Source organism: Diceros bicornis, chromosome 9, assembly GCF_020826845.1.
Source record: "Diceros bicornis minor isolate mBicDic1 chromosome 9, mDicBic1.mat.cur, whole genome shotgun sequence".
NCBI lineage: Eukaryota > Metazoa > Chordata > Mammalia > Perissodactyla > Rhinocerotidae > Diceros > Diceros bicornis.
In genome coordinates this window covers 42,215,156-42,229,394 of record NC_080748.1, presented here as the reverse complement: position 1 = coordinate 42,229,394, position 14,239 = coordinate 42,215,156, and the positions used below count along the sequence as shown (strand labels likewise).

The following is a 14,239-nucleotide window of genomic DNA, read 5'->3' as shown; positions in this document are numbered from 1 at the left end:
AATATAGGAGAAATTAAAATAATAGAAGCATTATGGAGATCAGGTGTCAAAAATGATTCCAGGGTAAAATGCTTGACTGATATCATGAGACCCCGATTACAAATCTAGCTCCATGGCAAGGCTATCTGAAGCACAGCACTAAATCTATCTAGGAATCAGTTACATTATGTCCATGGCCCAGTAATGATTTTATAATCTTAGAAAGTAAACAAATAATATAAATTTTAACACTGGATTAAAACTTTCATTACTAATTTATTTACATTAATTACATAATATGCTATGTCTTACCAACTAGAATAAAAGCTTTGAATATATCCATATTTCTTCTTTTGCCTGACTTATTTCAATAATTATATATGTAACCAAATTTGAAAATCTGATTCGATCTCATTTTTGTTTTATTAAAACTATTGTGAAAAGACTGGATACATAAAGAACATTGGTTTGGAAAGATACAAATTCATAATTGAAAAGCATCCCACACTTGTTACTTGTACAATAGCAAATTAAACATCTGATTATAAAATATCTTTATAGTTCTAATAGATCTAATAAAAGAGGAAGAAGTCAAAACTTGATTTTTACTAGAGATAATGATCAATATTTTTAAATGTGTTTTAAAATGATCACACTAAGAAAACATCCTAGATATAAATTTATATAACACTGGGAAATTATTTTGAATCAGCTGAAACTATAAAGAAATAGAAACTGAAAAACAGAAAAATCTTGTGAGACAAGCATTAATGGGCAACATATTAAATATCTCTATTAGGTAGTTGATACACCACAATATTTAAATTTAATTCAAATCAAAATTAAAAACACATCTTCAAAGACCAAAGATTCATTACTGGATTCATTCAAGTTTTGGTTTATGTAATCCCAGCAAAAAACAGATTTGGAGCGTCTTGATGGTCATTACTTGTATAACCATAAAGAAAAATTTGAGTCTATATTAATGTGATACAAAGTTTATTAGACTGGGAGACAGTGTAGTATAGTTAAGAACATAGGCTTTGGAGCTAGACAAGGCTGGGACTAAATCTTGACTCAGCCACTTCCTAGCTCCTGCCCTTAGGCAAGTCAGTTAACTTCCACCTTCCATGAGCCTCAGGTTTCTCACCCTTAAAACAGGGAGGAGAAAATCTACCTCACCGGGATGTTGTAAGGATTAAATGACATCATCAACATGAAGTGATGAATTCAGTAACTGGCACATGGTAGACATTCATAACAGATGGCAATAGTACTGTATTGCTTAATATATTAGAACATAGTTACCTGAAAGGTCTGGAACCTGACCTGTTCCAAATTAAATATATTTCCGGAATTTAAATTCCGTGACTCCAAAAGTGCTTTTTCTTTTGGTGCCAGTGAAATAGTCCCATCTTCTGGATGCATTTCCTTATTATTTTCTTTCCATTTTATGGATTAAGGAATAGGATAAATAGCATTTTCAGAATTGCTTTTCACGACTTTAAAACAGTTGTTACTCACTAAACATGTAAATATCTAGAAACATCATAACTTAAAATTCGCAAGAAAACTGATGTTGTCCTTTATGAGCCATACCATCTTGTCCATATTATGTAAATTAGGCATCTGTGAGATCATCATGACCATGAAACTCAAGTGGGCCCTTAACGCTGCCTAGAAATCTTACTGTATTTCTCTAGGCCATTTACCTCCCAGTCTTTCAGACCACTACTTTACATGTTCTCCTCACTCCTCAAACCTCCAACATTCTCTCCTCCATTACCAATGTTGACCTTGCTTATTATTCCCTCACTGAAAAAACTGAAATAATCGTTAAAGAACTTGCACAGATTTTCACATCAACCCACTCACTGATATCTGCACACATACTTTATCTTAGCACCACATATTTTATCTTACCACCATCTATATAAATGTTAAGAGGAATGTGGAGGGAATGAATGACTTTCCCAACTCTACATTAATTCTCAGGCCACATCTTACATGACTTTTCAACAGCCTTTGATAAGTCCAACACTCCTTCCTCCATGATACAATTTCTGCATTCTCTGGTTTTGATTCTATCTTACTGGTCACACCTTGGCTGATTCAACTTCTTTCATTCAACCTATAAGGCTGAAATGCCACAGGGTTCATTTTTTACCCTGTTCTCTTCCCTTCAGCACTCATCCCTTTGGTGATCTCATTTGACCTCATGATTTTAAATATCATCTATATGCCTACAACTCTCAGATGCATACATCCATTCCAAGGCTCACACTTCAACTATTCTCTTCTGTCTCACTGCCTATTAAACATTACCACATGGATGTCTGATAGGCACATCAATATTAATATGTTCAAAACACAACACCAGATCTTCTTCTTCTCAAACCTGTTCCACCCTAGTCTTCTCTAATTAAGGTAAGCAACTCCAACCTCAGGGCAAAACCCTTGGAGTCATTCATGACACCTCTTCTCTCATGTACCAAATTCAATCTCTCAGAAACCCTGACGGCTCTACTTTCAAAATTCCAGAATCTGACCACTTTGCACCACCTCAACAGCTGCCATCTTCATTCAAGCTACCATTATTTTTCTCCCGCTGGATTACTTCAATAATTTCCTAACTTGTCCTAACTTTCCTTCTCTACAATCTATTCTGAACACAGCAGCCAGAATTAGACTTTTAAAATGTAGGTCAGCTGATGTTACTGCTATGCTGAAAACCCTCCAAAGGCTCTTCATTTCTTCCCAAATAAAGGCCAATGTCTTTAAGATGCTTCCAGGGCCCGAAATAAGCCGACCTCCATTTATCGCTCTTTACTTTATATTCTACTACTTGTTCCTTTGCTCTCTCTGCTTCCACTGGTCACCTTGCTATTCCCTGAACATATACTTCTGCTTTAGAACATTTGCAACAGTTTTTCCTTCTCCTTGGAACACTCCTCTCAGATAACCACATAGCTAAGTCTCTTACCTCCTTCAAGTCTTGGCTAAAATCTCACCATCTTGAGGCTTAATCAACCTACTATATTTAACACTGAAAACTGCAACATACTTATTTAGTATGTTTATATTATTTATTGTCCTTACTAGAATATAAACTACACAAGAATTTCAAAAAACTCTCAATTTCTGACCATCGTATTTTAAATTGCAACCCCCCCTCAACTAGCACTCCCAAGTCCCCAGCCTACTCTAACTTTTCTTTTTTCCCATAGCACTTACCAACTTCTAACCTACCAAATAATTTACATATTTATTATACTAATAGTCTGTCACTCTTACTAAAATATAAGCTTGATAAGGGGAAGGATCTTTTATCTATTTTGTTCATTGATTTAACATAAGCATTTAAAACACTTTCTGACATATAGTAGGTTCTCAAAAAATATTTGCTAAACGAAGAATGAAGAAAAAAAGTAACGAACATCATCACTTGGTCATTTTCAGTAGATTCCACAAAATTCACAGAAGTGTTTAAATGGATGATCATAAAACATCTTTTCAGAACAATTATACTGTTATGCGGTTTTGCTGTTCAGACATTCAGATTAAATATAAATATGTGTGTGTATACTTATCTATATAGAGAGATATATAAATATAGATAAAATCTTCTACTATAATACACATAGGTTTAGTCCTAGAATTGTCGCCAGGTAACCTTGGGCAAGTTCCTTTAGTTTTTAGCTTCCATCAGCTCTCTCATATATATACTGAGAAGTTTTAAGTCGGCTTCAGAAAACTATGATTCTTTATTTATCAAATATTCATGGAAAAATATAATATAATCAATTATGACTTTCAGAAATGACGCATATTACAATATGTTAACTATATTCCAGTAAATAGATAGCAGATACATCAAACAAGATTTGGGGAGCAAAGTTTGTTTGAAAAAAATGTAAACCAAAAGAACAGGTTTCCTATAATCATTAAGAAATTGAGAGGCCAGCCTGGTGGCGTAGTGGTTGGGTTCACACTGTGCTTTGGCAGCCCAGGGTTCATGGGTTTGGGTCCTAGGCATGGACCTACACACAACTCGTCAAGCCATGGTGTGGCAGCGTCCCATATACAAGCTAGAGGAAGACTGGCACAGATGTCAGCTCAGCAACAATTTTCCTCAAGCAAAAAGAGGAAGATGGGCAACAGATGTTAGCACAGGGCCAGTCTCTCTCACCAAAAAAAGAAAGAGAAATTGATATACAACCAATATCCTCTTCTGAAACTCCACAGTTTTCTTTTTGAGAAAGAAAAAATACATTTCATGTTAACTGTGTAAAATGTATTTATTTCAGAAATATTAAAAATGATTTTTTTAAGGGGCTGGCCCGGTGGCGCAAGCAGTTAAGTGCGCGCGCTCCGCTGCGGCGGCCCGGGGTTCGTTGGTTCGGATCCCGGGCGCGCACCGACGCACTGCTTGGTAAGCCGTGCTGTGGCGGCGTCCCATATAAAGTGGAGGAAGATAGGCACCGATGTTAGCCCAGGGCCCTCTTCCTCAGCAAAAAAAGAGGAGGATTGGCGGATGTTAGCTCAGGGCTGATCTCCTCACAAAAAAAAAAAAAAAAAAAAAATGATTTTTTTAAATGAGTCTTAGAATAGAGGAAATACTGAAGAATAGCAAGAGGCATGTTTATTGAGAGCTTTTAGCCAAGGAACATCATTATCTGTACCATGTAGTGTTCTAAATGTTTTAAAGAGTATCAATTTTAATTCTCACTGTAACCATATGAAGTAGGTACTATTATTATCCTCTTTTCATAGATAAAGAAAAATAGGGTACAAAATTTAAGTAACTTATCCAAGGTTGTCAGCAGGCTATGCTTCCAGGCTGCCTGATTCCAGAGTTTGTGCTCTTGGCCCCTAAATTAGACTGTTGATAGAAAGACACACTGTAGGAAGAATCACCAAAATTCAAGCAGTTTCCTACTTAAACTTTCCATTTAAATAGGACAGCAGTTGTTAGCTAAGATTCATTACTGGTTTTGAATAAAGGAAACTCCTTCAATATCACCGATTAAGAAAAGTCTGTCTAAGCAACTAACTCATTAACTAGAATTTCTTATCAAAGTCTAAAATAATCAATAAATAACTAGAGAAAACACCTATTTCAAATAAGCAAGAAATTAAAAATAAATAAAAGGAAATCATTTGGCTATTAATAGTAAATGATGGGGTGTGTGTGTGTATATATAAATATATACATAATCCAAAGATAAAAATTATTTCTTACCATACATTAAATAAATTTAAGAATGAAAACTGACAGAAATGTTAATCCTGAGCCTCTGATTTTTACCTGTATTCCTCAGAAGTTGCTATTATGGGGAAAAATTATCCTCAAAAATGTCATCTAGCCAAACTAATAACAGGAAATCCTCTGCCATAACAAAAAGTGTTGTGTTCAGTTGTTACACAGTTAAGAAGAAAAGGAACAGGCAGAAAAGAAAGGTGCTTTGCTAGCAAGAGTAACTTAATGGAACTGTCAAAGAGATTTGGAAAAAGAACATATGAGCAAAATGTGTAAGCTTAAGACTCCATAAGGCACCAGGGGATTTTCTACTGACAGAACACGCAAGAAGAATGTCAAAAGTTTATTCAATTAGTTACCTTATGTGAAAAGACAGTAATGATTATGAGTAATCGGAACAGAACATAATGACAAGAAATAAGAGAAATTTATAACGATTTCATTTCTTACTTCTTTGCTCTTTGCAACTTCTGCAATAGCAGCAGTCCTCTGCTTTTCAAATTCATCATTATCATTTGTAGGTTTGACAGGCACTGTAACTTGCAGTGTCTTTCTTCGATCAAGATCTCTGCTATCCACTTGGACATGAGATACACACTTCTGGTAATAATAAAAATAAATCACTTCAGTAGTTCCAAAAAGAGTTTTAAGTTTTTCATAAAAAAGGTAATACTTCTTCAAAAGAAATGTTTATATTACTTACAACACCTGAGAGCTCATAAAAATACAATTCTTTCCCACAGACTTAAAAATAAAGGTAGAAAACTGATTAAAGTAACCTTTAAATAAAGGCAACTGGTAAATAAAATGAAAAGCAACACAAAAATGTGAGCATCTAAAACAGAGCACATATTTAAAACATATATCAGGGCCGGCCCGGTGGCTTAGTGGTTAAGTGCGCGCGCTCTGTTGCTGGCAGCCCGGGTTGGGATCCCGGGCGCGCACCGATGCACCGCTTCTCCGGCCATGCTGAGGCCGCATCCCACATACAGCAACTAGAAGGATGTGCAACTATGACATACAACTATCTACTGGGGCTTTGGGGGAAAAAAATAAATAAATAAAAATTATTAAAAAAAAAAAAAAAAAAAAAAAAACCATACATCGAACCAAGAGATCCAAGTTTCATTTTAGGATAATGACTTAAAATAATCTTAAATTTCAAACAATCTAGACTATTGCACAAGAAGAGGTAAATTCAGTTTTTTATTAAGAGCACGATTTCCACATTATGCCACAATATCCATATGAAGTTAAGTATTACAGTTACTTTAACATATAGAAAGATGTTTCTGAACTTATAAATCAAAAGCTAAAAACATACCATCTCCCTCGATTAGGCTACAAAGTTTTTGATTTTTAGTCTCATAAAATAAGTTAAGAAAGCCATCATTGCCTGAAAACAAGCCCTCAATTTTGTTCTCCCTTTCAATCCTAGCAGTAAAAATCCTACAAAATGAACCTTTTTGCGACTCAATAATAAAAAAAAGAGAAGAAAAACATGCTCTCAAACAAATGTATAATATAAATGCAGATTTTCAGCAATATAAATATATCCTGGTGATACCAATACACAGCCAGCATTATCTGTTTTTAACCCAAGTACAGTCATGCGTCACATAACGACAGGGACACATTCTGAGAAATGCATCGTTAGGCAATTTCGTCACTGTGTGAACACAATAGAGTGTACTTACACAAAACTAGATGGTATAGCCTACTACACACCTAGACTAGATGGCACTAATCTTATGGGACCACCGTGGTATATTCCGTCCATCGTTAACCAAAATCTCATTATGTGGCGTGCGACTGTACAAGGCTAAGATATGCTGCATAAGAATTTTTCAGATGGACTTCCTAAACAAATAATATTATTGAAACTTTTATTACACTTCCTAATATAAAAAAAGCTATAAAACACACTTCAAATTCTTGAAAATAATTAAATCATAAGTCTGAGCAATTTATGAAAGGCATATTATCACCAAAATGTTTAAGGGGAAAGCAAATTCTTACAAACATATCACTTATTATTTTCAACTATAAAAAATGTTTACAGTCTGTTTTCATTCTGGGGGTTTTTATTATACTGGTAGAAGTGAGAATATCATCAACGCAGATCAAATCGGGCATTATGCCTTCTTTTATCTTGACCGTCCCTTGTTGCAAAGCACAATAAAAATCTACATATTTTTTAAATACTTTCAAAATAGCCATAATGCAAGAATGATTTTTATTTAATTTTGAATAGACCCTACAAAAAGGTTTTTGAAGAGGATGTCAGTCAGCTGATCCTACCCATTTATCTTCTGATCAACTAGATATCTGTTTTTCATACCAAAATTTTTTTTAAAAATCGTTATTGAGAGGTAGGTCTCTGTTTCCTACCTGTTGTGCCCCCAACTCATCTTCACTCTGAGCCAGCATTCTCGAAGAAATACAAAGAGCAAATGCAAGGCAGGTTACCAATAGCTAAATTTTGGTGGCATCATGTGGCAAAGAGCAAGTTGCCACAGGGTTTATTCTCAGACTCTTCAGGGATAAAGCAGGGAAAGGCTGGAGGAGATTGTTCCGAATGCAGTTTCAGAACAGGCTGGGCACAATCAGGAAGACGTATGGCCAGCTGAGGAGCTACCTCTAGGTAACATTTTGCAGCAAGGGGGTTGAAAAATAGGAAGTAGACAGGAAACCTTTAGTTTATGTGAGAGAGGGATCAGGACTGTTGTGGTTGAAAAGGAAAGTACCAGCCAGAAATAAAATAAAGCCCCTGTCTGAGACGGATATTTGGATAAAGGCAGAAGAACAGAATCTTGGAAGGAACAGCAGGGACAGCAGGGCCTCCAAAACTGCAATGATGCCCTTCCCTGCCTCTTGTGTTCTCACTTTTTTTACTCATCTTTCTGTTGACACTTTTATTTTCTCTCTCCCTCTTTTGTTTTTACTGAACAAAGTGAGAAATTATAGCATATTTTTGTCATTTTACTTTTGAATTTCTCTCTCTCTCAAAAAAAAAAGGCCCCCTCCAACACCTTACCATAATTAGTTATAAGCTGCTCTTCAGGTATGCCTCTTAATTGCTTCAATTTTTGGCTTAACAGCTCTTGAGTAAAGAATCTACACCAACAATTTAATTACAGTAAAGAAAAACTCACAATTAATAAATTCCTACAGGGCCAGCCCTGTGGCTTAGTAGCAGTTAAGTGCGCGCTCTCTGCTACTAGCGGCCAGGGTGCGGATCCCAGGCGTGCACCAACGCACCGCTTCTCCGGCCATGCTGAGGCCGCGTCCCACATACAGCAACTAGAAGGATGTGCAACTATGACATAGAACTACCTACTGGGGCTTTGAGGGAAAAAAAGGAGGAGGATTGGCAATAGATGTTAGCTCAGAGCTGGTCTTCCTCAGCAAAAAGAGGAGGATTAGCATGGATGTTAGCTCAGGGCTGATCTTCCTCACAAAAAAAATAAATAAATAAATAAATTCCTACAGCTAATATATTTCCATATAACTCCCATGACCTCTGACTGAATAGTTCAGCACAAAACTAAACATAGCTTGAATACAACTGAAAAACTTTTTGCTGATAAAAATTCATCTGCCAATGTGAAAGTCATTACCTGTCCAAAAGGCACAAAAGGAGGTGGTCCACCTTCCGTTCCAATATTGCTTCTATTGTGTTTTGACAAGCTCTGTGAGAAAAGTGAGTCATAAAACAGAAATTATACATTAAAAATATATTTACGATGCATCAGGAATCTACTTTTTTAGTAGATTCTTGTAAGAAACAGGAAAAAAAGTCTTCTATAAATTATCTTGAACTATATAAAATATTTTATTCCTAACTGCAATAATTAGGCAAACGTTCTCCCCTCATCTCCCCATAACAAAACACACATTCACATACAATTTTCAGAAGTATTTACCAAGCTGCTCCCATAAGAAGAAAACATAGTAAAAAACCTCCTCAACAAGTAGTAAATTAAAAGATAACAAACTTTGGTAACAAGAATTTTACTTTAAAATATATTAAAACTATAATCTGACAAATATTACCTGGAAATTATCTTCAAAATGATTTTTTAGACACAAAATCTATTAGCAAACACACTTGTGATATTGCAATATAATAAGAAATATATATTTGCTCTTTGTCCCCAGTTCCAGGAACAGAGCTCCTAAAACTCTTGGAATTTCCTGAGTGATAGGAGTGAGAGGAGCATCTTTTGTTATTCATAATAAGCTCCTTTGACCACACCTGAGTTTATGCTAATGAGGCGACTATTAACGGAGCCCTAGAGAGCTCCAGGATGGGGGCTGGTTGCCAGAGGAACTAACCATGTGATCAGAGGGCTGGAGATTGAGCTAATCACCAATTGCCAAAGTTTTAATCAATCATGTCTATTAATGAACCTCCATAAAAACCCTAAACAATGGGTTCAAAGAGCTTCCAGGTTGGTGAACACCTCTATGTTCCAAGAGGGTGATGCACACCAAAACTCCACAGGGACAAAAGCTCCTGTGCTCCTGACTCTTCCAGATCTTGCCCTACATACCTCTTCATTGAGCTATTCACTTGTATTATATCCTTTTCACTTTTATAATATCCTTTATAATAAACCAGTAATAGTAAGTTAAAGTGTTTCCCTGAGTTCTGTGAGCCATTATAACAAATTATCGAATCTGAGCAGGGGGTCATGGGAACCCCTAATTTGTAGCCAAGTTGGACAGAAGTGTGGGTAAACTGGAAGCCTGCTACTTGCGACTGGCATCTGAAGTGCGGGCAATCTTGTGAGACGGAGTCCTTAACCTGTGGGGTCTGTGATAACTCCAGGTAGTTAGTGTCAGAATTGAATTAAACTTTAGGACACCTAGTTGGTGTCCACAGAGAACTGGAGAATTGCTTGGTGTGGAAAACCCACACATTTGGTGTCAGAAGCGTTGTGACTAGAAACAGTTCATAGGAATACTGATAAAGGTGATTACTAATTATTTTAAGAGATTAGATTGTTAGAATTTATAATATGGAGGTTACTTTCAATTACAGTAAAATTTCCTTCATAAAAGTCTTGTTTTGCAAATCAATTTACACTTGGAAGAAGTAATCAACCAACTGATTGCTCTTTAATAAAAATTAGCTTCCAAACCCCACTAATTTTAGTTTTCTTTTTCCCTAACTCTCATATTTAGGATTAGAGAGATAACTACGCATTATGGAAATGGAAAAAAAAATCCTCCTAGCAAAAGTAATTTCTCACATTACAAAGTCCTGGGAAAATGCCATAAGGAATCTTCAGAACAACTCCTTTCAGTCATCTATTCCTATTTGTTTTGTTTTTGACATGTTAACATATATGTTAAGCACTAGCTGTCATTTAATCTATCTTCTCAACTTTAAACTTTTTTGTGTATTTTTAATAATTATTATTTCAGAAAATGTTATGTTTAAAATATGATGTAAAATAGTGAGTGAAAAATAAGTTTAAAAAAAATCACCATGTGCACTTTCAAACATACTTAAGAGTTTCTGCATTATGTAAAGAATACTATGTATTTTATGTAAGTTATATTAAGAACATTAAGACTAAAGACAACAATAATATTCAGTTTACTAAGCAAAGAATAATTTAAACTGTATATGATGGCTGCATTTCTTTACAAGCTGTATTTAAGATGTTAACCTATTTTTTTTTTTAAAAACAGCAAATGCATAAAATTATCTAGGGGGGCTTTCCTCAGTTTTAATTTAGATATAGAAAAAAGATTATTTAAACAACAATAAATCATTTCAATTTATAGTATAACTTCCTGAAAAAGTTCACATAAGCTGCCATTAATACCATCTCTCGATACACAATATATAATTAAAAACATATTACAGAATTTCTACTTTCCATGCCAATGAATGTACAAGAGTCAGACAATCTCCCTCTACAAACAACTGGGAATATGGACAAGATGTAAGAAACAATTGTTTTAAGACTTAGGACAATAAGTAGTACAAGACTATAATTCCCGAGGGAAAGAGAGAAAAACCAGGTGAGCTCTGCCTTTTTGCTTGGAGGCATGATGCAGACAGAGAGCACAGAGACTGAGATGAGAAAATCAATCTCATAGTTCAAGCAGGCTGATCCAACTGGAAGTTGTGGGGCAGAGTTTCAGAAAAGAGGGACCTATACAGAAAAAAAGATCTAGAAAATCTAGAAACCTGCATAGGAATTCCCTTAAGTCATTGCTGAGAACTAGGCTGAGCAAAAAACAACTACAAGTTGTAAGCTTCCATTTCTAATAGCATCAAAAAGTATAAAATACTTAGGGATAAACTTAAGCAAAGAAGCAGAATATCTGTTCACTAAAAATTACAAAAGATTGCTAGAAGAAATTAAAGAAGACACCAATAAATGAAAAGACATCTTATAGTCATAGGTTGGAAGATTTAATATTTTTAAGATGTCAATACTACTCAAAGTGGTCTAGAGATTCAAAACAATCTCTATCAAAATCCCAAGAATGTTTTTTGCAGAAATAGAAAAATCCATCCTAAAATTCATGTGGAATCCCTTAAGATTCCACATGAATAACAAAGACAATCCTGAAAAAAGCCGCATGCTTCTGGATTACAAAACTTACTACAAAGTTACACTAATTAAAACAGTGTGGTACTGGCATAAAGACAGACATAGACCAACAGAATAAAAGAGAAAACTCAGAAATAAACCCTCGCATATGTGGTCATATGATTTTTGATGAGGGTGACCAGACCATTCATTAGGGAAAGAAGAATCTTTTCAACAAATGATGCTGGGAAAACTGGATATCTACATGCAAAAGAATGAAGTTGGACCCTTAACTTACACTATATACAAAAATTCACTCAAAATAGATCAAAGACCTAAATTTAAGAGCTCAACCCATAAAACTTCTAGAGGAAAACATAGAGAAAAAGCTACATGACATCGGATTTGGCAATGATTTGTTGGATATGACACCAAAAGCACAGGCAACAAAAGAAAAAAACAGATAAAATGGAACTTCATCAAAATTAAAAATTTCTGTGCATCAAAGGACACTATCAACCCATGGAATGTGAAAAAATATTTGCAAATCATATATCTGATACGAAATTGATATCCAGAATATATCAAGAACTCATATAACAAAAAACAAACTGATTACAAAATGGGCAAAGGACTTAGACATTTCACCAAATAAGATATACAAATGGCCAATAAGCATATGAAAAGATGATAAACATCACAAAGTATCAGGGAAATGCAAATCAAAATCACAATGAGATTCCACTTCACACCTACTAGGACGATTATTATCAAAAAAACATAAAATAACTAAGGGCAGGTGGGAATGTGGAGAAACTGGATCCCCTGTGCATTGCTGATGGGAATGTAAAATGGTACAGCCACTGTGGAAAACAATACAGCAGTTACTCAAAAAGTTAAACAGAATTACCCTATAATCCAGCACTTCTACTTCCGGGTATATACCCAAAATAATTGAAAGCAAGAACTTGAACAGATATTTGGACATTCATGTTCATAATAGTACTGTGTACAATAGCCAAAAGGCAGAAACAACTCTAACATCCATCAGTGAAGGAATGAACAAAATGTGACATATATATACACACAATAGAATATTATTCATCCTTAAAAAGTTAGGAAATTCTAACACATGCTACAATATGGATGAACCTTGAAGACATTATGCTAAGTGAAATAAGCCAGACACAAAAGGACAAATATTACATGAGTCGCCACCAAATTCATAGAGATAGGAAATAGAATCGTGGTTGCCAGAGATTGGGAGAAAGTGAGGAGTGGGAAGTTATTGTTTAATGGGTACAGAGTTTCAGTTGGGAAGATAAAAAATTCTGGAGATGGATGGTTGTGCAACAATATGAATGTACTGAATGTCATCGGATTTTACACTTAAAAATGGTTAAAATGTTAATTTTTATGTTATGTATACTTTACCACAATAAAAAAAAAAAAGAAATTAAAGAAAAAAAAGATCTGTCATGGGGGGGCACTAAAATGTTACAGAACTACATTACTTTACAAATTACTTCTTTTCTTTACCTGTCTGTAACCAACTTGCTATAGCTTCAACACCTGCACACGGTTTAAAAATTGCCCAATGTTCTCATCCCCTATTTATTTTACAAAAATGTTTAGGGCTACCTTTCTTCCAAAATTAACTCTATAGTTTATGATTTCTATGTACGTATTTGATTTCTACGTTCACCACCTGCCAGATGCTCAAGAAATTGAACTCTCCTTGGTTTCTACATTGCTATGGTTACCAAATCAAAAAACTGTAAAACCAAAGAGAACTATAATCATCTTAAGATGTTTTGAAACTCTTTTTAATGTAAATTTTTATTGCCCTCTAACAAGAAATACTAACATGGCTTTCGGAAACACAGTGCAAAGATATATAATAAAACATTACAAGAACAACTATCAAACTACTACTAATCTCTACTACTTACTAACGTGTGTGTACGTTGCAGGTGAGGAGGTTCCTGGGAATGCATGACTGACTTTACCCTTAGTAACGCAGTTCTGGCTGGGTTGGGAAAATTACATAAGGTGTTGGTCTGACTTGAGGACATCTTACTACACTTTAAAAAAATCTCTAATAGGGCCAGCCCCGTGGCTTGGCGGTTAAGTGCACGCGCTCTGCTACTGGCGGCCCAGGTTTGGATCCCGGGCACGCACTGACGCACCGCTTCTCCAGCCATACTGAGGCCGTGTCCCACATACAGCAACTAGAAGGATGTGCAACTATGACATACAACTATCTACTGGGGGGCTCTGGGGGGGAAAAAAAAAGGAGGAGGATTGGCAATGGGTGTTAGCTCAGAGCCAGTCTTCCTCAGCAAAAAGAGGAGGATTAGCAAGGATGTTAGCTCAGGGCTGATCTTCGTCACACACACAAAAAAAAAGAATAAAAAAATCTCTAATAATAATAAAAATATAA

General features: G+C 35.3%; 1 protein-coding gene across 7 annotated transcripts in view; it reads right to left on the bottom strand.

Moving 5' to 3' along the window:
• Positions 1–14,239, bottom strand: part of TDRD3 (tudor domain containing 3) — a 171,992-nt gene that overhangs the window by 82,309 nt on the left and 75,444 nt on the right. For all 7 annotated transcript variants that reach the window (XM_058548277.1, XM_058548279.1, XM_058548278.1 and 4 more), the window contains exons 6-7: positions 8,860–8,931; positions 5,690–5,839 (exon numbers count right to left, since the gene is read on the bottom strand). In XM_058548277.1, coding sequence (XP_058404260.1) covers positions 5,690–5,839; positions 8,860–8,931 — 222 coding nt within the window. The remainder of the gene's footprint in view (positions 1–5,689; positions 5,840–8,859; positions 8,932–14,239) is intronic.